Here is a 26,494-nt window from a genome sequence, read left to right on the forward strand (position 1 = left end):
TGACAAATAAATAAATAAAATCTTAAAAAAAAAGTATTAATCTAAACTACAACTACATATTATTAGTTTCCTGTCTTCATTTCCCATCATCTCAATTTCCTCGTTTACTTGATATTATCCTACTGTTTGGTATATATTTTTAAAGCTTAATATCCTTTTTGGAATAAGATGTGAGATGGAAATAGGAAATATATTTTAAAAAGAAGAAAACTGAGCAAATAACTAAAGATGAAATTTCTATCAGACTGTACTAAAACAAAGTTTCTTATTACCTTCCTGTTTGTTATTCTTTTTTAAAAACTGAAGACAATAAAAGTGAGAACATAAGAAAAGTTAGTCCTTAATGCATAGAAAAACACTTTAATATAAGGGATGGCTTGGTGATAAAATGCACATTTCAGAAGCCACTTGGTATATTACATCAAGATTAAATATTACCTTTTAGGACAATACTGGCATTAATTCTGGCACAGTTTTAAAGTCAACATTATGTATAAGATATCTTATAAAATTAGTTACAGCATTACTCCATTGACTACTGTATTTAAAAATATATTGCATTTGCATTTTAAGTGTTTTCTTTAAAAATGCTTTACAAAGATGCCTTCCAAATAAAAAATTATTGACCAAAAAAAATTGACAAATTACTTGAAAAGACAGAAATGCTAATTCAAAAGCCATAAAGCACTTACACAGCAACACAAATACAACTTTCATAAATATTAAAGAATTAGAAATAACAATTTTGATAAATACTGCAGGAAATATTTGACCTCAGAAATACTGACAGATTAAATGTTCAGGTTGATGTCCCCTTGCTTGAGGTCTTTTCCACGTTCTCTCTCTCATACGTAAAACTCATGTTTTGTAAAATCCAGTCCTATAATATTAGAGAGGAGAAATTATTGTCACTCTAATGTGACTCTTAAGATGTTTTCCTTTTAAATAATCCTATTGAAAAAAATTTAAAAACCTAACTATATGTCCTATGTTTAAAATTTCTTCAATAAATGTAATGGGAATGATTGTGGTATTAAATAGTTTTCTTATGAACTAACTATCCATGGAGAAAATAAGGTAATAATTTTAATGATCTACCAAATGCATTATATCTCAAGATAATTTAGATCTCTGCATATCAGATCCTGCAGTTTCTAATAATACATAATCAGTAAAAATGAAAATCAAAGTCAATCTTGTTAGAAAAAATTGGGCAAATTTGTTAGCAAATAAGGATTAAATACTTAATTTTTTAAAATACTAAACCTGTTGTTCTCTTAAATACACATTTAAATTACCTCCTGTTACCTTCTGTGGAAAATTATACTTGGGAGGCATCACCTGTCTTCTGCCCATTCCATGAGATCGTGAAAGCAAGCAGTCTACATACATGTCCCAGAAATCCTGAGCTATGCTTAAGAAGACATTATAATGTCTAGGCCGTTGGGATTTTTGCAAGAACAACATGAAATTCCAGAAAGCATCCACATTGTGCTGTATCTTGAGTTCCTTGAGATCTATCAACGTCAAAGAGCAAGCATTCCAGCACTGGAAATCAATATCTTTCATGATGCCTGGGCTGATGCTGGCAAGCACTCCCTTTTGAAATTCAAAATCAGCATTCATCAGATTGATCAACATCATGCAGCCCAGTGGTAGGTAGAACCATCTTCTTGTGGCAAAACCCATTGTCTATACATGGAAAAAAAGTAATAAATTTTTTTAAGTTTTAATTTTTTAACGTAAATTCAAGTTATTTAACATACAAGGTGGCACCAGTTTCAGGAGCAGAATCCAGTGATTCATCACCCACATACAGTGCCCAGTGCTCATCCCAACAAGTGCCCTTCTTAATGCCCCTCTCCCATTTAGCCCATCTTCCTACCCACGTCCTCACTAGCAACCCTCAGTTTGTTCTCTGTGTTTAAAAGTTTCTTATGGTGGGGTGCCTGGGTAGATCAGTGGGTTAAAGCCTCTGCCTTCGGCTCAGGTCATGATCCCAGGGGCCTGGGATCCAGCCCCGAGTTGGGCTCTCTGCTCAGCGGAGAGCCTGCTTCCTCCTCTCTCTCTCTCTCTCTCTCTCTCTGCCTACTTGTGATCTGTCAAATAAATAAATAAAATCTTTAAAAAAAAAAAGTTTCTTATGGTTTGCCTCCTGCTCTGTTTTTATCTTACTTTATTTTTCCTGTCCCTCTCCAATGTTCATCTTTGTTTCTTAGAAAAAAAAAAAAAAACAGGGAAAGTATTTTTAAGTTAAAAAGAAAATTATTTGGATACCAGGTGGCTCAGTCAGTTAAGCATCTGCCTTCAGCTCAGGGCATGATCCCAGGGTCCTGGGACTGAGACCTGCATTGGGCTCCCTGCTCAGTGGTAAGCCTACTTCTCTCTCTGCCTACCGCTCCCCCTGCTTGCTCTCTCTCTCTCTCTCTCTGACAAATAAATGAAATCTTTAAAAAAAAAAAAAAAAAAGAAAGAAAGAAAGAAAAAGAAAATGATTCAATTAATGATCTGTTTAAACCTAAAAATTCGTAAATATATATGTGTTTGGTTTTGATCAAGCCAAATTTGCTTACTATGTATTTGTTGGTTTTCTTCTAAGTTGTTGACTCTCAGACCTTCCTTTGAAAAAATTCAGTTACGATTTGTTTAACCAACCTTCTGATAGTCTTCAGGAGTCACTGAAACCCAAAACATGTTTACGAAGATGTGATGGATTAATTTCATCACAGACTTTTAGAGCTGAAAAATCTTTAAAAGCATGTGCTCCAAACTTCTCCCTTTACAAATTAGAAAAATACTCCTGATATGGTTCAGCAAGTGCTCAGGTCTTGGGTCTCCCTATCCAAGACTTCTACAATACATTCCAACTAAGGGAATCAGAATACAGTCCATTCTATGTGTAGCCATGAGAAAAAGACGTTTACTTATTTTTTTTTAATTTAGATGTTACCAATCTATTAACCCAAATGGTGTTGGATGCCCAAGCGCCAAGTTTTAAAGTAACTGATCCTTCTTACATTTATTCATGGAAAAATATTTGTTATGGACTGATGCCTGGTAGCTCCCTGGCTTCTCTCAGGTTGTTAAGGATCTGTTTGGAGAAAACTAAAATATATAACTGAAGGAGCACAAAGACAATAAAGGTAATATAAGCTATGATGATATGTGCAGGGCCATTCGGCAAAATCTTGGCATTTTCTAATGTTTCTTTGCACAAGTTTCCCTGCCAACTGATCACTCAGTAAACTAACTACATAAGTGGACATCAAGGACTAAACTGGCTTTGAATTGCCGCAGGGCTACTCTCCCAGGCTGACATTGGAAATGTCCCTGACACAAACTTGCCAGCCAGGGCAGCGGGGGTTTGGAGGGGGGCATTGGGGGTGTTGCAGATGGAGAAGAAGACTCACCAGCACCTCCTTACTGATATACTGCTGTTTGACACCTCCCTTAAAATAAGTTAGGATAACGGGACAAAAGAAACAAATTTAAACTTAGGTTATTCGGATCGTTTCACATTGTCGAAAACTGCAGATCCCCCCCAAATGAGCGGAGAGTGCCAATTTATGATACGACTTTAAAAAGAAAAGGACTGGGTGCGGCCTGAGAATTTTCTTCTACAAGAATTTCAGATTACACTCCTGCCTCCGGGTGGGTCATCTGGACTCGGGAGAGGAAACCCGAGCGCGAATGGAGTACCTCTCCTCCGCGCCGAGGCGCGCGTCCAGCGCGGTGTTCCGCGTGCGGTCAGCTCCCTGCAGGTCTCCGGCGGCTCCTACCTGGGAGGAACAAGAGATCTCAGCGCGGGCACCAGACGACTCCCAGACCTCCTGGCGCCCATCCCCTGCCCAGCCGGACCCACCCCCGGAGGCAGGCGAAAGGCGGGAAGCCGCGCTCGGCGCGGTCCACAGCAGACGTCTAGAGCGCCTAGAGCTCTCCCTGCTAAAGTGTGTCGGTTCCACCGCCCTGGGGGGCTGGGAGGCTCTGGCTCGCCGAAGGTGGCGCTTCGGACCCTGCTGCTGCCTCGCAGGTGGTGCGGTGGTCAGCCCCGTAGCCCGAACCACGCTCCTTTTCTAGAGAAAGAGGCGGCAGAGTGTGGGTGGCTACGCTCCCGAGGTCCAGCCCTCTTCTCGCCCACCTTCCCTGACTGGAGACCCACTGGACCCGCCACGCCCTGCACTGGGTCGCTGCTCCTGTCCTGCCTTCCTCCGAATTTCTATAATTACAACGGCTCAGGTATCCCTCGCTCTCTCTGCTTCCTCTTGATTTCTGCCATTCTCTGCGAAAATCCACCACAGCAGTCAGTCTAGTCTATACCAAAGGAATCTCCTCCCTCCACCCACCCAACCTTCTGCCCTATTCTACTACCTGGAGAAAAACTTTCCTAAAGCTATAGTCCCTATTAAAGTGAACCTCCTTGATGGGTTCTAACCTCTAGCTACGTACCATTTAAATTATTAATGCTAACACATACAAACTTGCAACGTATCTTCCCTTCTACCTAAATAGACACTGTTTAATGCTGAAAAGAGCCTTTTCTTTAACCTTTGATAGAATGAAGACTCTGCTCAAGTCCCTTAAGTATCTTTCTGAATATTGTGCATCAGTCTCAGCCTTGACACATCATTTGGACTATCTTTGTGTTTAAGTCTGTCGTCTATGCCCAGATTCCAATAGCAGTCAGTCATCACAGGAGCCGTATGGGAAATCAACCCAAAGCCTTATCCCCACTTACCCTTAGGCAGGTCACCTTTTCCTCATGGGTTCTTGAGCTGGGATGCTGAGGCAGTGCGCCAAGCCCAACAGCCCAATTTCCCAGCAGTTGTTCTCCTAAAGTCCACTTCTCCTAAAGTCCTACCCTCCTCCTCTTAACAGTATAGCCATCATTAGTCCTGCCCTGGCAATGCCTTTTCATGTCCCTCCCAAACTTAATAAGCGGCTTCTCTACAAAACAGAACTGAGAAGTGATTCATTAACTGATTAGGTAGAATGCACACAAATCCCTCTTACACCAGATTTTCTTCAGCTCTAGGTTTCTGGGCATTTCAGTCCACTGTTAATCATGGACTCCTAAAATTGGCAGAGACATTATAAGTTACCTAATCCAACATCCAACAACCCTCTGAAGCTTGAACCCCTCCCTCTCTCAAAGAATTCCCACCCACCGGGGGGCGCCTGGGTGGCTCAGTGGGTTAAAGCCTCTGCCTTGGGCTCAGGTCATGATCTCAGGGTCCTGAGATCAAGCCCCGCATCGGGCTCTCTGCTCGGCAGGGAGCCTGCTTCCTCCTTCTTCTCTCTCTACCTGCCTCTCTGCCTACTTGTGATCTCTCTCTGTCAAATAAATAAATAAAATCTTAAAAAAAAAAAAAAAAGAATTCCCACCCACCAAAGCTATTGTCCAATTTGACTTGATCTTAGGCATTCCACTCCTATAAAATGAGCAAAGGATTCAAACTGGCAATTCATTGAAGAGTAATAACCAGAATCCAGTATATATGAAAAAAGATGTTCACCCTCAAGTAATAATACTTTGTTTTCACTAATTAAATTTTAACAAAAATTAACACATTTGATATTATACTTCAGCAAATTTTTGAGAAAATGAACACTTTCATATGCTTTTGAGAAGAGTGTCAGCTAGTAAGTATAATCACCATGGTAGAAAACTGGCATAATTTTTAAATCTGAAAATGATCCAGAAGTTCTACTCTTAGTATCTACTGTCAAGACAATGACAGAAAATATCCACTATGTGATTGATTACTCTGCAGGGTCCACTGATACAACATAAATAGAACCTATCTAAATGGTGACAAACATATTTTTTATATCATTGTTGGGTCATCCAGAAAGTGAAACATCCAAGGAAGGTAGAAGGGAATCAAGGAGAAAGAAGCATCAAAGAGTAAGGAAAAGGTGGAAGAGGAGAAAAACAGAAGGAAGCTTAAAAAGTGAGATATGGATAGTAAATTTGGAATTTTTCAAAAATATTTTATTTATTTATTTGACAGAGAGACAGCAGGAGAGCACAAGCTGGGGGTAGTGGCAGAGGCAGATGGAGAAGCAGGCTCCCCGCTAAGCAGGAAGCCCAGTCTGAGGCTTGATCCCAGGACCCGGAGATCATGACCAGAGTTGAAGGCTGTTGCTTAACTGAATGAGCCACCCAGGTGCCCCTAAATTTGGAATTTGTTAATTGATAAGTACATATGGTAAAAGGTAAGATACAGATATTGAATTTATACTTTGTAAAGTTGCTAAATAAGTATGGTAAAATTTCTTGGGTAACTTCTAAATGACAGAAATAAAGAACACAACTTTTAAACAGGTAGAAAATAAAACCTGAATTAAAAAAACAGATTGATTTGTGAGCAATGTAGGTGGTCTTGCTCTGTACTTCACTGCAGGCTGCATTTTTGTTCTCTTGATAACAACTGACTTTGAACAACTGACTTGAGAAGAACTGACTTTTCTTCTGATTCTAACACAATTACCATGAGCAGGATACTCCAGACCCTTCCTCCTAGAATATCCAAAGAAATTCAAGATGTTTAAGGCAGCTCTACTGTTCTGTTCAACGAAGGAGTGGGATCTTTTCAGCTGTGAAGCCTGTTGTTGAACCTTTATCTCTTAGGTGTGGTGCTGACTCTGCACTCTGTCTTTATTAGACTGATGGAGTCCCTGGGGGGCTTAGTGGAGAGCCCATTGCCTGGGAGCTCAAGAGTTGACCACCAGAGGTCAACTGGCTAACACAGAGTCCCCAAGCACCTTCCAGACCATCCATCTAGAAGGGTGTGGATAAGATCTCTTTCCACCAGCTATAACCTTGGAACACTGCCTTATGTGTGTCAAGCCAGGTGTCAAACTCCTAGGCAGGCAAGTTCAGAGCAAAGTGTTATCAGAACTGTTAACAGGCCCTTGAAGGGCCTCTCCATGTGGCTCTTCAAGGGCCTGTCCTGGCCCTATTTTTGTCCTGGATAAAGAGCCCCGTTTAATACACATGTGTGAGTGGGTTGCCTATAACTGTGGGATGAAGTGATGTCACTCTTCTACTTGGGTTCTGCTGTATGCTTTGCTGTCCTTGCCAACATGGCTCTGATGTCTTGGCTTTTGGATGAGAGTTTGTACTTCATGTTTAGTGGCTGGAAGATGGCGTCATTTTCATCCTTGCTTCCACAACATTTGCCAATGGTTCCTTTGGATTTGGGTATCTTATGGTCACTTTATTTGGTGTTCAGCCACTCTTCATGAAAGCTTGTCTGTCTGTGGATAACAGTTGAAGAAATGTGTAGGCTGGCTGTAGGAAGGGAGATGATGGAGTAGTTAGTATCCAATTCTCATTGTTTCACATGTCAAAATCCTTTCTTCAACATAGTGTATATGTGCATATATCAGTCTGAAGGGGGCAGTAGAATGGCAAAGCCTGCTTAGGACATGAAATTATAGTCACCATGTGACTTAAATGAATTTCTCTTATGAAATAAAGTTGAATATATATTTTTTAAAAAGAAATAAAGGGGATTAACAAATAGGATCTCAATTAAGAAGGCAAGAATAGAGGGGGAGAAAAAGCATAGAGAAAAATGACAAGTAGAAAGCACATTTAAGATGGAAGAACTAAATCAATAATCACAATAAATATATATGGTATATAATAATCACAATAAATATACATGGAACTTATCAATTAAAAAGGGACAATAAGGTTAGATTGTAAATTCTACTATATGCTGTTAAGACAAAATACAGAAAAAATAAGGACAGGGAAACTTGAAAAGAACAGAAATAGATATATTATGCAAATGTTAATTTTTTAAACTGATACAGTTTTATTAATACCAAATAAAAGAGAAATGATAAAGGAGAAAGAGGAACACTTATAATGATATAAGATGAAATTTAGGAAGAAGATAAAAATATTCTAAATTTACAAACAGCTCATAACATAGCCACAAAATACATAATGTAAATATTGACAGAAGTAGAGGGAAAACTGGACAAACTCATCATCATAATGAAAGATTCAATGAACTTTAGGTTAAGAAAACAAATAATTACTAAAAGTACAGATGATTTGAATGACACAATTAACAAGTTTATATAGAACCTTGAAACATACAGTTAGAGAACAATTTCCTCTCAACAGAAAATAAAATTAGTCTCATGGACAAAAAGCAAGTCTCAAGAGATTTCAAAAACTGTTAGCATTCAAATTTTGTTACCTGACCATGATATAGAAAGTTCAAAAATAAAGACAAAAACATAAATTTCTATATGTTTGGAAATTAAGACAACAAATATTTTTTATACAATAATTTTATTTAATAATAAATTTTAAAATCAATTATAGGGGCACCTAGTGGCTCAGTCAGTTAAGCATCTGACTCTTGATTTCAACTCAGGTCCTGGGATTAAGCTCTGCATAGTGCTCCGTGCTCAGCAGGGAGTCTGCTTAAAGATTCTCTACCTCTCCCTCTACCCCTGCTCTCAGACTCACTTTGTCTAAAATAAATTAATTTTGAAAAATAAAAATTAAGATAAATTATAATGACAACTATAATGTATTTAGAACTGTATGATAAAAATATAGCATATCAAAACCTATGAGAAGTTATCATTCAAAGGAAATTAACGTCTTTAAATTCTTGTGGCAAAAAGGAAGGCAGACTGTGAATTGATGATACAAGGAACCAAATTTAACAGTTCAAAGAGAAATAACAGAATAAAAACCCCCAAAGGATAATATATTTTATAAAAGTACACATCAATGAGCTAGGGAAAAAATAGTTGAGTCTTCTTAGAAAGAATAATAAGACAGACAACCTCTGTTGAGACTGACCAAGAAAAAAATGAAAAAAGGTACAAATAATATTATAAGAAAAGCGGTATATATCTTATCTATACATATAAAAAGAATTAAAAAGATATGTGACCATGAAGAACATGATATAACATAAATTTGAAAATAAAAATGAAATTAATAAATTCTTAGAAAATATATTTGTAAAATTCATATAGAATGCAAAATCTGAATAGTCAATGACATTTAAAGACATTAAATCTTCCCACTGGATAAAAAATCAAGCTCATATGATTTTACAGTCAATTTTCAAGGATCAAACATTTCCTGAAAATTAAAAAAAAAAAGATAAAGCTCCTAAACTCATTTTATTATAACAAAGTGAGAATATAGTGTGAATAAGAGTAAAGGCAGAAGCCCATCTCACCAATAAGTATAGATTAAAAAATCCCAGAAGCCCCTCATTGCCTCAGTTGGTGGAACATGGGAATCTAGATATCCCAGGTTGTAAGTCTGAGCCCTATGTTGGTTATAGAGATAACTTAAAAAATATTAAAAAGAGAAAAATCCTGAACAAAATATTAGCAAACCAAATTCAGCAGGATTTATAAAAACATATATCACTATCAAGCTAGGATTATCCTAGGGATGCAAAAGTAGTTCCACATATGAAAATCAATTACTGTATTTACCATATAAACAAATTAAAGGAAGAAACCACTTGAAAAAAATCAACACATTCAAGATTTAAAAAGAAACAAAATGATGTAACTCTTAGCAAAGTAAGAATAAAAGAAATTTTCTTAATCTCATATCCACCAAAACCCTAAAACAAGCATCTTTCTTATGGTAGAACATTAAAAGCATTCTCTTTTAAATTAGGAATTATGGGCACCTGGGGGCACAGTCAGTTAAGGGTCTAGTTTTGGCTAAAGTCTAATCTCAGGATTATAAAATCAAGCCCATGGGGCACCTCGCTTAGTGCAGAGTCTGCTTGGATTTCTCTCTCCCTCTTCTGCCCTCTCCTCTGTGCTCTCCCTCTCTCACTGAAATAAATTTCTTAAAAAATTAGTAACTAGACAAAGATGCCTATTACCTCTGCTCACATTCAAAATAATACCTACATAGAAAGGTTTTATAAAAAGGGGCAGGGAGTAAAAGGGCTGCCAAGAAAGATTCAGAACTGTTTAGCCTACCAGAGAGGCAGTAAAACTATTGGTTTAACATGAAGTTTAGACACCAACTGCCGAGTTTTAAATCCTGCCTTCTAGGTTAAAATGACAATTTGTGACTTTGGGCAAGTTACTTAATGTCTTTGTGACACCGTTTCCTTATTTGTAAAATGGGGATGAAAAATAAACCTGCTTCATAGGGCTGCTTAGATAATTAAATAAATATTTATAAAGTGTTTGGAACAGTGCCCAGCACATAGTAAGTATGCTATATATAAGCGTTTGTTTCAAAAATAATAAAATAAGTTATATCCACAGACAAATTAACAAGAGAGTTTTGTAAGATCTTGTAACATTGATGGATATAGGATCAATCTACTAATATCCATTGCATCTCAATATATGAGCCAATACAGAATTTATAAATTAGAAAACAGGTACTATTTATAATAACAACGAAAATATAAAGTAATTATAAATAAATTTATTGGGGCGCCTGGGTGGCTCAGTGGGTTAAAACCTCTGCCTTTGGCTCAGATCATGATCTCAGGGTCAGCATCGGGCTCTCTGCTCAGCAGAGAGCTTGCTTCTCCCTCTCTCTCTCTGCCTGCCTCTGTGCCTACTTGTGATCTCTGTCTGTCAAATAAATAAATAAATAAAATCTTTTAAAAAAGAAAGAAAGAAATTTAACAAGGACATATAAATTGTTTATGGAAATCTTTTAAAATCTGACAGAAAGACATTAAAGAATCTAAATAAAAATAAAGCTAATATGTGGCATATAAAGATATCCATCTTCCCAGAGTAATATATAAAATTTCAATCAAAATCAACAGAGTTAATTAAAAGTTATTCTGAAAGTTGTATGATAATATAAAAATCCAAAATAGCTAAGATTTTCTTAAAGAACCACAAGAAGGAGAAAGACTCACTAGTAATTAAACAGGGTATTATTGGCTCAAGAATAAATAAATCAACCAGTGGAGTAGATTAGAGAACCTCAAAACAGACCCTACACATTTATGGAGACTGTGCAGGTAACAAAATCAGTTTTGTAGATCTGTAAGAAAACAGTGGCTTTTTCAATTATTAAGGCTAGGACAGTTTGTTATCCATATGGAAAAAAATAAAAGTGGATTCTTACCTCATTCTATTACAAAAATCAATTCCAGGTAAATGAAGAACTTAAATGTGAGAAGCAAAGCATTCTAGCATTAAGAGAAATTCAGAAGAGTATCTTTCTGATCTCGAGGTTGGCGAGGATTTCTTAAACAAAATACAAATAGTGTTAACCATGAAAAACTTTAGACATTTAACTACATTAAAATTACTGTTCTGTTAACTACAAGACATATAAGTAAAGATAAAAGATAACTGTAATCTGGGAGAAGATAATTGCAGTACATTTCACCACAAGTAGATTAGAAATAGGATATAAGATCTAAGAGTCTTCAATGGAATCAACAAGAAAGCACAAATATCATAATAGAAAACTGAGCAAAAGGCTTTAGGCATTTCATAAATAAAAAAGCATAGTGAATGAATGCATAAATATATTCATAACCTCAATAAAAGCAGGGAAGTGCAAATTAAGATGACAATCAGATATGAACTAGTACCTATAGAACCTAAAGAAGTCTGGCAACATCAAGTACTGGTAAGCATATGAAGTATCTTAGGTCCACCAGCAAAACATGGGAAAAAAGAAATAAACGTGTGTGTGTAACTTTACATATTTAAAGAGATTTGTTACAAACAATTAGCTCATGTGATTATGGAAGCTGGGAAGTCTCATGACCTGCTGTCTATAAGCTGGTGACCCAGGAAAACTGGTGACACTGTTTCAGTCCAAGTCCAAAGGCCTGAGAACCAGGAGAGCCAGTGTGGGTAAGTCTCAGTCCAAAGAAAAGAAAAAAAAAATACAAAAATACCCACAATGATGTCTCATCTCAATAAGTCAGGCGAGGAGAGCAAATTCTCCCTCACTGGCCCTTTTTGTTCCACTTAGCCCCCCAAGAGATCTCTATCCACTCTGGAGAAGGCAACCTTCTCTGCTCAGTTTGCCAATTCAAATGTTTATTACATTCAAGAACGACCTAATAGACTCACCCAGAAATTCCATTTGACCAAATAGCTGGGTACCCAATGTCCCAGTCAAGTTTACTGATTTAGTTAACCATCACGTGAAGCAACAGGGGACTCTTACACAGCTAAGAGGAGGATAAATTTGTTCGATTAGTCTAGAACACAAACTGGTACTATCTTCTAAGTTTGAACAACCATATAACTTGCAATGTCTTTTCACTTCAGGAGTATACACTGAAGAAAGTCTTATGTGCACCAAGAGATATAAACTAGAATGGGATGTTCTTAGCACCATTCATAAAAGCAGAAAATATGGAAATAATTCAAAATGGCCATTAACAGGAGAATGGATAAATTAACTGTGATATGTTTTCATACTGGGATGTCATTCAGTAGTGAAAATCAATGCACTCCAGGGTGCCTGGTGGCTGAGGCAGTTTAGCATCTGCCTTCCACTCAGGTCATGATCCCAGGGTCTTGGGATTGAACTTTGCATCAGGGTCCTTGCTCAGCAGGGAATCTGCTTCTCCCTCTGCCCCGCTCCTGTGTTCTCTTTCTTGTGCTCCCTCTCTCACACTTTCTCAAATAAATAAATAAAATCTTTAAAAAAAAATAAAATGAGTAGACATCTATACTCTTAATAGAAGGAAAAAAAACAGTTTGAAGAAAAAAATCACTTTTATAAATTTCAAAAGTAAGCAAAATGAAACCCTATGTTCTTTACAAATACAAATATGTGTGAGAAAATAATTTTAATAATAAGAAAGTGGCTTGATGAAATTCAGGAGAATGGTTAGGTTTGGGTACACAAGGGAACGAGATCTAGAAAGAATGTATAAAAAGCTTCAGTGAATTGTGGATTCACTAGTTATTTATAATTAGTTTCCAAAATATGTATGTTAGGTATATTCTTTTCTACTATGGAATAATATATAATAAAAGTGTTAGGATAGTACAGAATGATATATTTCAAATACAGAAGACAAAGCTGGCTGACTGGTTACAATGATTTGAGATGGAAATAAAAGAAAACTTATATTTTTAGCTTACCTGCTTATGGGGGTGACAGTAACAAATATGAAAGATGGAAGGAAGATGATTAGTGGGGGGGATAGATTTGATTTAATATTTACTGCATTAGAATTGATTTTGAATTTTCTGGATTATCTAACACTTAGCTAGAAATATAACTAAATTGAGAGGTCTCTATTTTGACAGAAAATTAATTACTGCTTTGAGAATATACAATGATAAAATATGGCTGAGATGAAGATGGAAGACTATGCCTAAATTTAGGACCCATGAACTAAAAATGGAATCAATGAAGGAAGGAGAGAAAGAACATTCAGTCTATGCAAGCTCTAGGGCAGTACAGTGTCACAGAACAAAGGGATGATGCAATGGTCTGAATGTCTGTGTCCCTCCCCAAATTCATCTGTTGAAGGCCTAACCCCCTAAAGGTGATGGCATGAAGAAGTAGGGCTTTGGAGGAATGCTTAAGTCAGAGGGTGGAACCCTTATGAATGGGATTAGTGTTTTCTAAAACAGGCTCCAGAGAGATCCCCAGCCTGCCACCACATGAGGACACAGTTAAGAATTAGGCAATCCGCAACTCAGAAGAGAGTCTCCACTAGACTCCAACGATGCTGACACCTTGATCTTGGACTACCAGTCTTCAGAACTGTCAGATATAAGTTTTTGTTATTTATAAATTACCCAGTCTTTCGTATTTTGTTATAGCAGCCCAAACAGACTAAAACTGAGGAAATAATTCAAGAGCCAGACGATTGCAGTCGGTCAAACACTTTAGAGAAGGCTAAGAGAATTGGGTCTTGAAATAAGATTTTTCATCTGGCAAAAAGAAGGTGCGGGGGTGAAACTCAGCCACACAACAATAAATTTTTTTCCCACAACAATACATTTTATTTTATTTTTTAACAATACATTTTAAAATAGCTATGATAAGGGGCGCCTGGGTAGCTCAATGTGTTAAGCCTCTGCCTTCGGCTCAGGTCATCATCTCAGGTCCTGGGATTGAGCCCCACATTGGGTTCTCTGCTCGGCAGGGAACCTCCTTCCCCCTTTCTGTCACCTTAGGTCCTACCCTACTTCTAAGTCCCTTCTACTTAATTCAGTCTTACTTCTGCAGTTAGGCGATCATTTTCACTACATTACTTGGCATCTATTCATACTTGTATTTGGCACCTATATTACCTATGTCGTCTTTTTTCTATGAAAATGTGTTAACTTCCCTACTAGTTTAAAAACATACCATCCTTATTTCATGTTTTTCTAGTGACTGGCATGTAATAAAATGGGCACTCAGTCAATCCCTTTAGCTGATTTCTCCTTCATATCCATAATATTCCGTCCATGCAGGAAGATTAGTCAACTTTCCACAAGGTACACCTAAGTCTTTTAAAACTCTAGAATTGCCTGTGAAGATTGCCTTGTTGAGTCAGGTGGGTAGCCTATTCATTCTGCCCACCACACCATGCTTCTTCCTACCTTCTAGTCACTTAGTTGCAGTTCTGTTATACTTGTGTTTATCCTGTTTCTCCTTTATACAACATGCTTCTCCAAGAAACACTGCCATCATCACACCCCACAGGATTTAGAAGAACACTCCACACACAGCAGGGACATGGTGACTGACTAATGCTGAATACCTACAAAAAGAAAAAATTTTCAATTCATTAATTTTCTGACTCATTATAATGAAAGACATTAATTTAAAACATCTACAATTGCAATTGCTTCTAGTAAACCTAAATAACAATGTATTCATCAAAATGTAATTTGATGACCTTGGGGAGAAAGAGCAGGAAATGAAGTTGAAACAAATAAGTACCCTGCAGAGAAAACAAGCACTCCTTGACTGTGACTAATTGAAGGGAAAGAAGGCATAATTTTTTTCAGGAACACAGAGACAAAGATGAACAAAATGTTGTCTCTGGAGAAAAGAGAAAAAGAAAAATTTCAGGAGAGAAGTTGAAAAAAGATCATTAATCCTTAACCCTGTCAAAAAATTAGTAGAATATATTTTGTTGACATTAAGTAATAAAAGTGAATCTTAAGTTTAATTTACATAGAAAGTGTATAAATATGTATTCCAGGATCCTATTACCTCTTTGCATTAGTTTGTAGTGGTTGCCATAAGGATCACAATATATATTAACTTTTCACAGGAAATCTAGGGTTAATTTTGAATTGATTCATGTAAAATGTAGAAATCTTGCAAACTATGAGTTCATTTACTCACCTTTGCATCCTTTTTTGCTAAAGTTGTCAAAGTATTACATCTACATACATTAGATGATAAAATCTTATAATTGCCAATGCTCTTCATCCCCCCATCCTCTGCTAAGATCTGAATTTCCATGTTTTTATTTCTTTTTACCCTGAAGAACATCCTTAGTATTTATTTTTTTCAAATTGTTAAATTCAAATTCAATTAATTAACTTATAGTGTATGTATTATTATTTTCAGAGGTAAATTTCAGTGATTTATCAGTCTTATATAATACCCATTGCTCATTATATCATATGCCCTCCTTAACGCCCACCACTCAGTTACCCCATTCCCCCACCCCTCCCCCCTCCAGCAACCCTTAGATTGTTTTCTCTGATTAAGAGTCTCTTATGAAGAAAAAAAAAGTCTCTTACGGTTTGTCTCCCTCTCTGATTTCATCTTTTTTTATTTTTTCCTCCTTTCCCCTATGATTTTCTGTTTTTTAATTTCTGTATATGAGCGGGATCATATGATAATTGTCTTTCTCTGATTGACTTATTATGCTTAGCATAATACCCTCTAGTTCCATCCACATCATTGCAAATGACAAGATTTCATATTTTTTGATGGCTGAGTAATATTACATTGTATACATATACACCACATCTTCTTTATCCATTCATCTCTCTATGGACATCTGGGTTCTTTCCATAGTATGGCTATTGTGGACATTAATGCTATAAACATTGGGATACAGTTGCCCCTTCAAATCACTACATTTGTATCTTTGCGGTAAATACTTAGCAGTCCAACTGCTGGGTCATAGGGTAGCCCTATTTTCAACTTTTTGAGGAACCTCCATATTGTTTTCCAGAGTGGCTGCACCAGCTTACACTCCCATCAACGGTGTAGGTGTTGTTGGCATCCTTGCCAACATCTGTAGTTTCCTTACTTATTAATTTAAGCCATTCTTACTGGTGTGAGGAGGTATTGCATTGTGGTTTTGATTTGTATTTTCCTGATGTTGAGTGATATTGAGCATTTTTTCATATCTCTGTTGGCCATTTGTATATCTTCTTTGGAGAAATACCTGTTCACGTCTTCTGCCCATTTCTTGACTGGATTATTAGTTCTTTGGGTGTTGAGTCTGATAAATTCTTTTTAGATTTTGGATATTGCCCTTAATCCGATGAGAAATTCACAAATATCTTTGCCCATTCTGTTAGCTGTCTTTTGGTTTTGTCGACTGCTGTGCAAAAGCTTTTTATCTTGATTAAATCCCAGTAGTTCATTTTTGTCTTTGTTTCCCTCACCTTTGGAGACATGCCCAGCAAAAAGTTGCTGCAGCCAAGGTCACAGAGGTTGCTGCCTGTGTTCTCTTCTAGGATTTTGATGGATTCCTGTCTCACATTTAGGTCTTTCATCCATTTTGAGTCTATTTTTATGTATGGTGTAAGAAAATGATCCAGTTTTGTCCTTCTGCATGTGGCTGTCCAATTTTCCCAATGCCATTTGTTGAGGAGACTATCTTTTTTCCATTGGATATTCTTTCCTGCTTTGTCAAAGATTCATTGACCATAGAGTTGAGGGTCCATTTCTGGGTTATCTATTCTGCTCCATTGATCTATGTGTCTGTTTTTGTGCTAGTACCATACTGTCTTGATGATTACAGATTTCTAATAGAAGTTGAAGTCTGGAATTGTGATGCCACCAGCTTTAGTTTTCTTTTTCAACATTCTTCTGGCTTTTCAGGTTCCATACAAATTTCAGGATTATTTGTTCCAGCTCTGTGAAGAAAGTTGATGCTATTTTAATAGGCATTCCATTGAATGTATAGATTGCTCTAAATAGCATAGACATTTTCACAATATTTGTTCTTCCAATTCATGAGCATGGGATGTTTTTCCATTTCTTTGTGTCTCCCTCAATTTCTTTCATGAGTGTTCTACAGTTTTCTCAGTACAGATCCTTTGCCTCTTTGGTTAGGTTTATTCCTAGGTATCTTATGGTTTTTGGTGCAATTGTAAATGGGATCGATTCCTTAATTTCTCTTTCTTCTATCTCATTGTTAGTGTATAGAAATGTAACTGATTTTGTGCATATTGTGCATATATCCTGACACTTTGCTAAATTCCTATATGAGTTCTAGAAATTTTCGGGTGGAGTATTTTGGGTTTTCCACATAAAGTATCGTGTCTTTGCAAAGAGTGAGAGTTTGACTTCTTCTTTGCTGATTCAGATCCCTTTTATTTCTTTTCGTTGTCCGATTGCTGAGGCTAGGACTTCTAGTACTATGTTGAACAATAGTGGTGAGAGTGGACATCCCTGCCATGTTCCTGACCTTAGGGGAAAAGCTGTCTATTTTTCCCCATTGAGAATGACGTTTGCTGTAGGCTTTTCATAGATGGCTATTATGATATTGAGGTATGTTCCCTCTATCCCTATACTGTAAAGAGTTTTAATCAAGAAAGGATGCTGTACTTTGTCAGATGTTTTTTCTGCATCTATTGAGAGGATCATATGGTTCTTGTCCTTTCTTTTATTAATGTAGTGTGTCACATTGATTGATTTGCAAATGTTGAACCACCCTTGCAGCCCAGGAATAAATCCTGCTTGGCTATGTGAATAATCCTTTTAATGTACTGCTGGATCCCATTGGCTAACATCTGGGTGAGAATTTTGGTATCCATGATCATCAGAGATATTGGTCTGTAATTCCCCTTTTTGGTGGGGTCTTTGTCTGGTTTTGGGATCAAGGTAATGCTGGCCTCATAGAAAGAGTTTGGAAGTTTTCTTTCCATTTCTATTTTCTGAAACAGCTTCAGAATAATAGGTGTTAATTCTTCTTTAAATATTTGGTAGAATTCCCCTGGGAAGCCATCTGGCCCTGGGCTCTTGTTTGTTGGGAGATTTTTGATTACTGCTTCGATTTCCTTGCTGGCTATGGGTTTGTTCAGGTTTTCCATTTCTTCCTGGTTCAGTTTTGATAGTTTATATGTCTAGGAATACATTTATTTCTTGCAGATCGCCTAATTTGTCAGCATAAAGTTGCTCATAATATGTTCTTATAATTGTTTGTATTTCTTTGGTGTTGGTTTCATTCATGATTTTAATTTGGGTCTTTTTTCTTTTGGATAATCTGGCCAGAGGTTTATCCATCTAATTAATTCTTTCAAAGAACCAACTCCTGGTTTCATTGATCTGTTCTATTGTTCTTTTCATTTCTATTTCATTGATTTCTGTTCTAATCGTTATTAATTCTCTTCTCCTTCTAGGGTTAGGCTTTATTTGTTGTTCTTTCTCCAGCTCCTTTAGGTATAAGTTTAGTTTGTGTATTTAAGACTTTTCTTGTTTCTTGAGAAAGGTCTGTATTGCTATTTGCTTCCCTCTTAGAACCACCTTTGCTGCATCCCAAAGGTTTTGAATAGTTCTGTTTTCATTTGCATTTGTTTCCATGAATTTTTTAAAATTCTTCTTTGATTTCCTGGTTGGCCCATTCATTCTTTAGTAGGATTCTCTAACTTCCATGTATTTGAATATTTTCCAAATCTCCTCTTGCATAGGTTCAAGTTTCAAAGCATTGTGGTCTGAAAATATCCAGGGAGTGATCCTAATGTTTTAGTACCAGTTGAGACCTGATTTGTGACCCAGGATGTGATCTATTCTGGGGAATGTTCCATGTGCACTAGAGAAGAATGTGTATTCTGTTTCTTTAGGATGGAATGCTCTGAATATATCTGTGAAGTCCATCTGTCCAGTGTATCATTCAAAGTCCTTGCTTCCTTGTTGACCTTCTGCTTAGATCATCTGTCCATTGCAGTGAGAGGGTAGTGTTAAAGTCCCCTACTATTATTGTATTATTATTGATGTCTCTTTAATTTTGTTATTAATTAGTTTATATAATTGGCTTCTCCTACATTAGGGACATAAATATTTACAATTGTTAGATCTTCTTGTTAGTCAGACCCTTTAATTATGATATAGTGTCCTTCCTCACCTCTAAATACAGTCTTTGTTTTAAAATTTAATTTTTCTGATAAAAGGATTGCCACCCCAAGCTTTCTTTTGGTGTCCATTAGCATGATAAATGGTTCTATACCCCCTTACTTTCAATCTGGATGTGTCTTTGGGTCTAAAATGAGTATCTTGCAAACAGCATATCCATAGATCTTGCTTTTTTATCCAATCTGATACTCTGTGTCTTTTGATTGGGACATTTAGCCCATTTACATTCAGAGTAACTGTTGAAAGATATGAATTTAGTGCCGTTGTATTACCTGTAAAGTCACTGTTACTTTATATTGTCTCTGTTCCTTTCTGGTCTATGTTACTTTTGGACTCTCTCTTCACTTAAAGGAAACCTTTTAATATTTCTTGCAGGACTGGTATAGTGATCACAGATTCTTTTAGCTTCTGTTTGTCATGGAAGCTTCATATCTCTCCATCTACTATGAAAGACAGCCCTGTTGGATAAAGTATTCTTGGCTGCATATTTTTCTCATTTAGCACCCTGAATATATGATGCCAGTCTTTTCTGGCCTGCCAGTTCTCTGTGGATAGGTCTTCTGCCATTCTAATGTTTCCACCCTTGACTATACAGACCTGCTTTCAGGATTTTTTCCTTGTCTCTGAGATTTGCAAGCTTTACTATTATATGTTAAGGTGTTGACCTATTTTTATTGATTTTGAGAATTTATTGATTTTGAGAATTTTGAGATTTCTCTGTGCCACCTGGACTTGAATGCCTATTTCCTTCCGGGTTAGGGAAGTTCTCAGTTATAATTTGCTCCAATGTACCTTCTTCCCTTCTTGCTCTTTCCTCTTGTTCTGGGATCCCAATTTTTCTAATATTGTTTCATTTTATGGATCACTTATCTCTCCAATTCTCCTCTTGTGATCTAGTGGTTGTTTAGCTCTCTTTTTCTCAGCTTCTGTATTTCTATCATTTTGTCTTCTATATCACTAATTCTCTCTTTTGCTTCATTTATCCTCACAGTTAGAGCCTCCATTTTTTTTATTGCATCTCATTAAAAGCCTTTCTTATTTCAACTTGATTAGGTTTTAGTTCTTTTATTTCTCAAGAAAGGGATCCACTAGTGTCTTCTGTGCTTTTTTTCAAGCCCAGCTAGTAACTTTATACTTGTATTTCTGAACTCTAGTTCCAACGTCTTACTTAGTCCATACTGATTAGGTCGCTGGCAGACAGTGTTACCTCTTGTTCTCTTTCTTGAGATGAGTTTTTCTGTGTTGGGTTCTTGTAGAAAGTGGTTGCTTTTATATTTGTAGGATAGCAGCAATTGTTTTCTTATATCTCCAGTTGAATTCATGGGCATTCAGAATGATATGGTAACTATCTAGCTGAATTTCTGGAACCAGACAAAACTAAGGTCTTCTACTCTTCCATCTTGAACTCTTCCTTTCTTAATATTTCTTGTAGAGCATGACCACTGTCAACACATTCCTTTAGTTTTCTTTATCTGAAGATATATTTTATTTCACCTTTATTCTTGTAAGAACAGTTTCACAATATAGAAATTCCGAATTGATATGGTTTTCTTCCCCTCTCCCCTCCAGAACTTTAAAGATGATATTCTACTGTCTTCTGGTGTCTATTGTGTTTATGATGAGAAGTTGACAGTCATTCAAATCATAGTTCGCTTATAGGCAGTACATCATTGTTTTCTGACAGCTTTCAAAATATTGTTTCTTTTCTGAAATTTGATGACAATGTACCTAAGTGTGTGTAATGCAACTCTGATGATAACTAGCCAGATTTGGGTCAGACTTCACAAGTTAAGGACAAAATCCTCCCCTCACTTCAGAAATTAGATACAATTCCAAGGTTCCTAGGCCACCAATGCCTCTGAATAACTAGCTATAAATTCAAGCGTTCCCACTACCCATAAAATTCTATGATTCACTAGAATGATTCACAGAACTCAGGAAAGCACCAAATCTGTAATTGTAGTTTTATTATAAAGGATATAAATCAGGACTAACCAGGTGAAGAGACCCAAAGAGTGAGGTCTCAGAGGGTCCCCAAAAAAGTTTCTGTGTCCTCCAACACCTCACCTTCCAAGTACACTATGTCTAATTACTAATCAGGGAATCTCACCTTAGCCCCCAGAGTTTGTTTGTTTGGGTTTGTTTTTGTTTTTCTGTACCATTCTGTTTTTTTAAAAAATTATTTATTATTATTATTTTTTATAAACTTATAATTATTTTTACCCCCAGGGGTACAGGTCTGTGAATCGCCAGGTTTACACACTTCACAGCACTCACCATAGCACATACCCTCCCCAGTGACCATAACCCCACCCCCCTCTCGCAGCCTCCCTCCCCCCAGCAACCCTCAGTTTGTTTTGTAAGATTAAGAGTCACTTGTGGTTTGTCTCCCTCCCAATCCCATCTTGTTTCATTTATTCTTCTCCTACCCCCCAAACCCCTCATGTTGTATCTCCACTTCCTCATATCAGGGGGAATCATGTGATAGTTGTCTTTCTCTGATTGACTTATTTCACTAAGCATGATACCCTCTAGTTCCATCCACATTGTCACAAATGGCAAGATTTCATTTATTTTGATGGCTGAATAGTATTCCATTGTGTATATATACCACTTCTTCTTTATCCAGTCATCTGTTGATGGACATCTAGGTCCTTTCCATAGTTTGGCTATTGTGGACATTGCTGCTATAAACATTCGGGTGCACATGCCCCTTCGGATCACTACGTTTGTATCTTTAGGGTAAATACCCAGTAGTGCAATTGCTGGGTGATAGGGTAGTTCTATTTTCAACTTTTTGAGGACCTCCATGCTATTTTCCAGAGTGGCTGCACCAGCTTGCATTCCCACCAACAGTGTAGGAGGGTTCCCCTTTCTCCACATCCTGGCCAGCATCTGACATTTCCTGACTTGTTAATTTTAGCCATTCTGACTGGCGTGAGGTGGTATCTCATTGTGGTTTTGATTTGTATTTCCCTGATGCTGAGTGATGTGGAGCACTTTTTCATGTGTCTGTTGGCCATGTGGATGTCTTCCTTGCAGAAATGTCTGTTCACGTCTTCTGCCCATTTCTTGACTGGATTATTTGTTCTTTGGGTGTTGAGTTTGCTAAGTTCTTTATAGATTTTGGACACTAGCCCTTTATCTGAAAAGTCATTGCAAATATCTTCTCCCATCCTGTCAGCTGTCTTTTGGTTTTGTTAACCGTTTCCTTTGCTGTGCAAAAGCTTTTGATCTTAATGAAATCCCAATAGTTCATTTTTGCTCTTGCTTTCCTTGCCTTTGTTAGCCCCCAGAGTTTTTACTAGAGTTTCATTACATAAGCATGAGTGATTGAATCATTGGCCACATGATTGAATTCAATTTCCAGTCTACCCTGCCCTCTCCAGATGTTGGGCTCACATCAAATAACTCAAAGCCCCAACCTGGTAAATTACATGGTTAGTCATTCTGGTGTGGCCAGCACCCATCCTGCATCATCTCATTAGCATATACTCAGGTATGGTCCCAGGGTTCCATCATAAATAACAAAGATATTCTTGTCATTCCAGTAAATTTCAAAGATTTAGAGGTTATCTCCTAAGAACTAGGGACAAAAGCCAGTCAATTCTTTATAACAGTGTGATTTTCTTTGTATTAATCCTATAGGGGTTTGTTGTGCTCCTTGAATGTGTAAATTTATATCTTTCACCAAATTTGGGAAATAATTGGCCATGTTTTCCTTAGATACTCTTTCTGTCCATTCTTCTTCTCTCTCGTCTTCTTCTGGGAATCGAATTACATACATCTTAGACTTTTTTTTTTTAAGATTTTATTTATTTGTCAGAGAGAGAGAGAGAGAGAAAGAGAGTACAAGCAGGAGGAGCAGCAGGCAGAGGGAGAAGAAGGGCTCCCTGCTGAGCAAGGAGTCTGATATGGGATTCAGTTCCAGGACGGTGGCTGGTAATCTGAGCTGAAGACAGACATTTAACCAACTGAGCCACCCAGGGGCCCTATCTTAGACTTTTTGATGGGGTCCTTGAGGCCTTTTTAATTTTTATTTCAACATTCTTTGTGCTCTTCAGATTAGAGTCAGGTTCTCTTGACCTATCTTCAAGATTGCTGATTCTATTTTGTTATCTGCATTCTACTGTTAAGTTCATCTGGTGAATTATTATTTCAGGTATTACATTTTTTTTAGTTCTAGAATTTCTGTTTGCTTCTTTCTTATAGTTTCTATTTCTCTACTAGAATTCATGTATTTCATTGATGATGCATGTATTTTCTTTTATGTCATTAAATAGGTTGATAATAATCACTTTTAATCTCTGTCTGCTAATTACAACACCTGGGACATTTCTAAGTTGATCTCTGTTGATTGTTCTTTCTCTCAAAAAAATGAGTTACATTTTCATACTTTCAATACCTAAATAATGTTAGGGCTTTTTTGTTTGTTTTGTTTAGTTAGCATTCAACTGAATTGACTGGGCTCAAATATCAGGTTAGTTCTTTTAAACAGGGCTTGATTTCCTTAAGTTTGTCCTATTCAAGCACTGTTCAGAAGTCAACAAGAGATATATAAAAAGAATTTAGAGACTCCCTTCTCTGGCTCCCTCTTTCCTTTGATTTCCCTTTTACTTTCTAGAAATTGTACCTATCCCAAAATCTGTCTCTTACTCTTCAAGCCAGAAAAACCTGAAGCCAAAAAACCTGTTTTATATGACTTTTTGCCAACTTGCAGGGAGGAAATAGAGGACTGCCTTTATGCCAGAAACTTAGAATTCTGAGTACCTCTCTTCTTACAAATGCCAACTTCCCTCTAGAATCTCTTTACTTTTGGTCACTCTCCAATGCCAACGTTTTTGGGTTGTTTGTTCTTTATCTTTCACTAAGAGTTTATCTTTGTTATATGTAGGAGGATCAGTCTGACAAGAACAACTCATACAAGCACCTCTCTATGGCACTTACTTTGTAGGCTTAGAAAACAGAAACAGAGGTGTTATCCTGTGCACTGGAACTGGGGTTTGTCACCATGAGAGTGGAGTTGTAGTAAGATAGAGGTTATAGGACAATTTCCTCAAGTGTAATAAATATCACTAGATTGAATTCATTGGAGTGACACCCAGTGTTAATCAAAATTCTGTATTATAAAATAATGTAAAAGAAATGTTATAACTTTTCACCACATTTTAAGGAATTTGCTAGCAAAGTCCTAAAAATGGAGGTTCCTAAAATATGTTCTATTAAGTATCTTAAAACTGAAATTAGCATACGCACATATTTGCAAACAGATAATCTAATATGAATGTTTATTTCTAAAGTTAAAATAACATATACAGGGGTGCCTCGGTGGCTCAATTGGTTAAGTACCAGCCTTTGCTCAGGTCATGATCCCAGGCTCCTGGGATCAAGCCCCATGTCTGGCTCCCTGCTCAGGGGAGAGTCTGCTTCTCCCTCTCCCTCTAACCCTCTCCTTATTCATGCTCTCTTTCTTTCTCTCCTGAATATATAAATACAATCTTCTAAAAAGTAACATATTATTACTTCTCTGGATCACAGAATTGAGAGTATTGTTTTCCTTTTGTTTGAGCTATATTGCTCAAACAAAAATAGTTTGAGCTATATTGCTTTATAATCAGAAAAGAGTGATTTTGAAATGGGACATTCTTTTCTTAAATTCTTTTGAAGATTTTATTTATCTATTTGACAGAGAGAGAGAGTGAGAAAAGGAACACAAGCAGGGGGAATGGGTGAGGGAGAAGCAGGCTTCCTGCTGAGCAGGGAGCCAGACGCAGAGCTCAATCCCAGGACCCCAGGATCATGACCTGAGCCGAAGGCAGATGCTCAATGACCGAGCCACCCAGGTGCCCCATGAAATGGAATACATTCTAAAGACATTTTATTCATATTAAAGTATTTTAAAATTTTTATTTTTTTGAGTAGGCTCCTTGCCCAATGTGGGGGTTGAACGCACAAGATTAAGGGATGAAGAGTTGCATGCTCTACCGACTGAACCAACCAAACACCTCTAAAGCATTTTAAAATTCTACCTGTTTTTATCATAGACTGTATAATCAATGTTCATCCATATCACTAGAAATTCTTTTTTTTTAAAAGATTTTATTTATTTATTTGACAGAGATAGAGATTACAAGTAGGCAGAGAGTCTGGCAGAGAGGGGCGGGGGGAGGAGGTTCCCTGCTGAGCAGAGAGCCCAATGTGTGGCTCGATCCCAGGGCCCTGAGATCATGACCTGAGCCAAAGACAGAGGCTTAACCCACTGAGCCACCCAGGTACCCCCAGAAATTCTATGGAATCTATGGATTCCATTGAAAATAATACTAAAATAAAAGCAAATTCTGAGCTATTTGCAATTAATTTCCTCACTAATCTTACATCCTTATATCCTAAAATCTTTAAGTGGTGAAAGGACTGAAATGCTTATTTTTTTAAAAAAAGACTTTATTTATTTATTTGACAGACAGAGATCACAAGTAGGCAGACAGGCAGGCAGAGAGAGAAGAGGAAGCAGGCTCCCTGCTGAGCAGAGAGCCCAATGCGGGGCTCCATCCCAGGGCCAGGTTTATCAGTGAGGAGGCTTTTACTATAGTCCAATAAAGTAAATAAAGGTAAGAGTGAAGGTCGTGAGAGGTTATTGGAATTGGGAAATATTTAGGAGGTTTGGTCAAACAGATTCACTGATGGATTTGTTGTGAGAAGCCAGGAAGAAGGGAAAAAAGATTGATGAGGTTTTTGGCTTTATCATTTATGTGAATGATGATGCTAATAACCAAGATAGGGATGACTGAGAAAAGATGATGTTATAGAAGTAATGGGAAGGGAGTACAAAAACTCCCTATACTTACATAGATGGGCTTTGCAGAAAGATCCTTGGATGACCTAAAATGGAATGAAAATTTTGTAGATATGTTCATATGGACTTTCAGTGGGAATATGCAAAAGTTTTGTTATATTCTTAAGAGAATTTGAAAAGTTAACTTTGGAAAGTAAAGTCAGGCACTTCTTAACATCTTGCTTTTCTTTTTCTTTTTCCTTTCCTTGTGCTTACAATTATGTAAAAGCAGAGAAAAAAGATAAAAGCTGTCATAAGAGAATTTAAAATATATGTAAAGTAAAGGACACATTTTAAGAGTTGGTCTTTTTTACTTCATTGAGAATATAAATATATTCAGGGCAGACCTAAAAATACTATGAATTCCTTTC

At 37.0% G+C, this 26,494-nt stretch overlaps 1 protein-coding gene and 1 long non-coding RNA gene across 2 annotated transcripts in view; both read right to left on the reverse strand.

Moving 5' to 3' along the window:
- Window positions 1-342: 342 nt before the first annotated feature.
- Window positions 343-3,785, reverse strand: FAM237B (family with sequence similarity 237 member B). Its single transcript, XM_045062686.1, has 2 exons — window positions 3,700-3,785; window positions 343-1,692 (listed from the first exon to the last, which is right to left on the reverse strand). The coding sequence occupies exon 2, from the start codon at window positions 1,687-1,689 to the stop codon at window positions 1,261-1,263; it is 429 nt and encodes a 142-aa protein (XP_044918621.1). The 5' UTR covers window positions 1,690-1,692; window positions 3,700-3,785; the 3' UTR covers window positions 343-1,260.
- A 2,326-nt stretch (window positions 3,786-6,111) lies between these two features.
- The window catches only part of LOC123387003, a 32,245-nt gene continuing 11,862 nt past the window's right edge, over window positions 6,112-26,494 (reverse strand). Inside the window, exons 3-5 of the long non-coding RNA XR_006601313.1 lie at window positions 14,563-14,723; window positions 11,114-11,235; window positions 6,112-7,294 (exon numbers count right to left, since the gene is read on the reverse strand). This is a non-coding gene — a long non-coding RNA (uncharacterized LOC123387003). The remainder of the gene's footprint in view (window positions 7,295-11,113; window positions 11,236-14,562; window positions 14,724-26,494) is intronic.

This window comes from Mustela putorius, unplaced genomic scaffold (assembly GCF_011764305.1).
Source record: "Mustela putorius furo isolate JIRA1106 unplaced genomic scaffold, ASM1176430v1.1 tig00003845_pilon_pilon_pilon, whole genome shotgun sequence".
Lineage (NCBI taxonomy): Eukaryota > Metazoa > Chordata > Mammalia > Carnivora > Mustelidae > Mustela > Mustela putorius.

Excerpts from the sequence above, each read along its gene's own strand:
- FAM237B (XM_045062686.1), bottom strand. The coding sequence starts at position 1,689 with ATGGGTTTTGCCACAAGAAGATGGTTCTACCTACCACTGGGCTGCATG.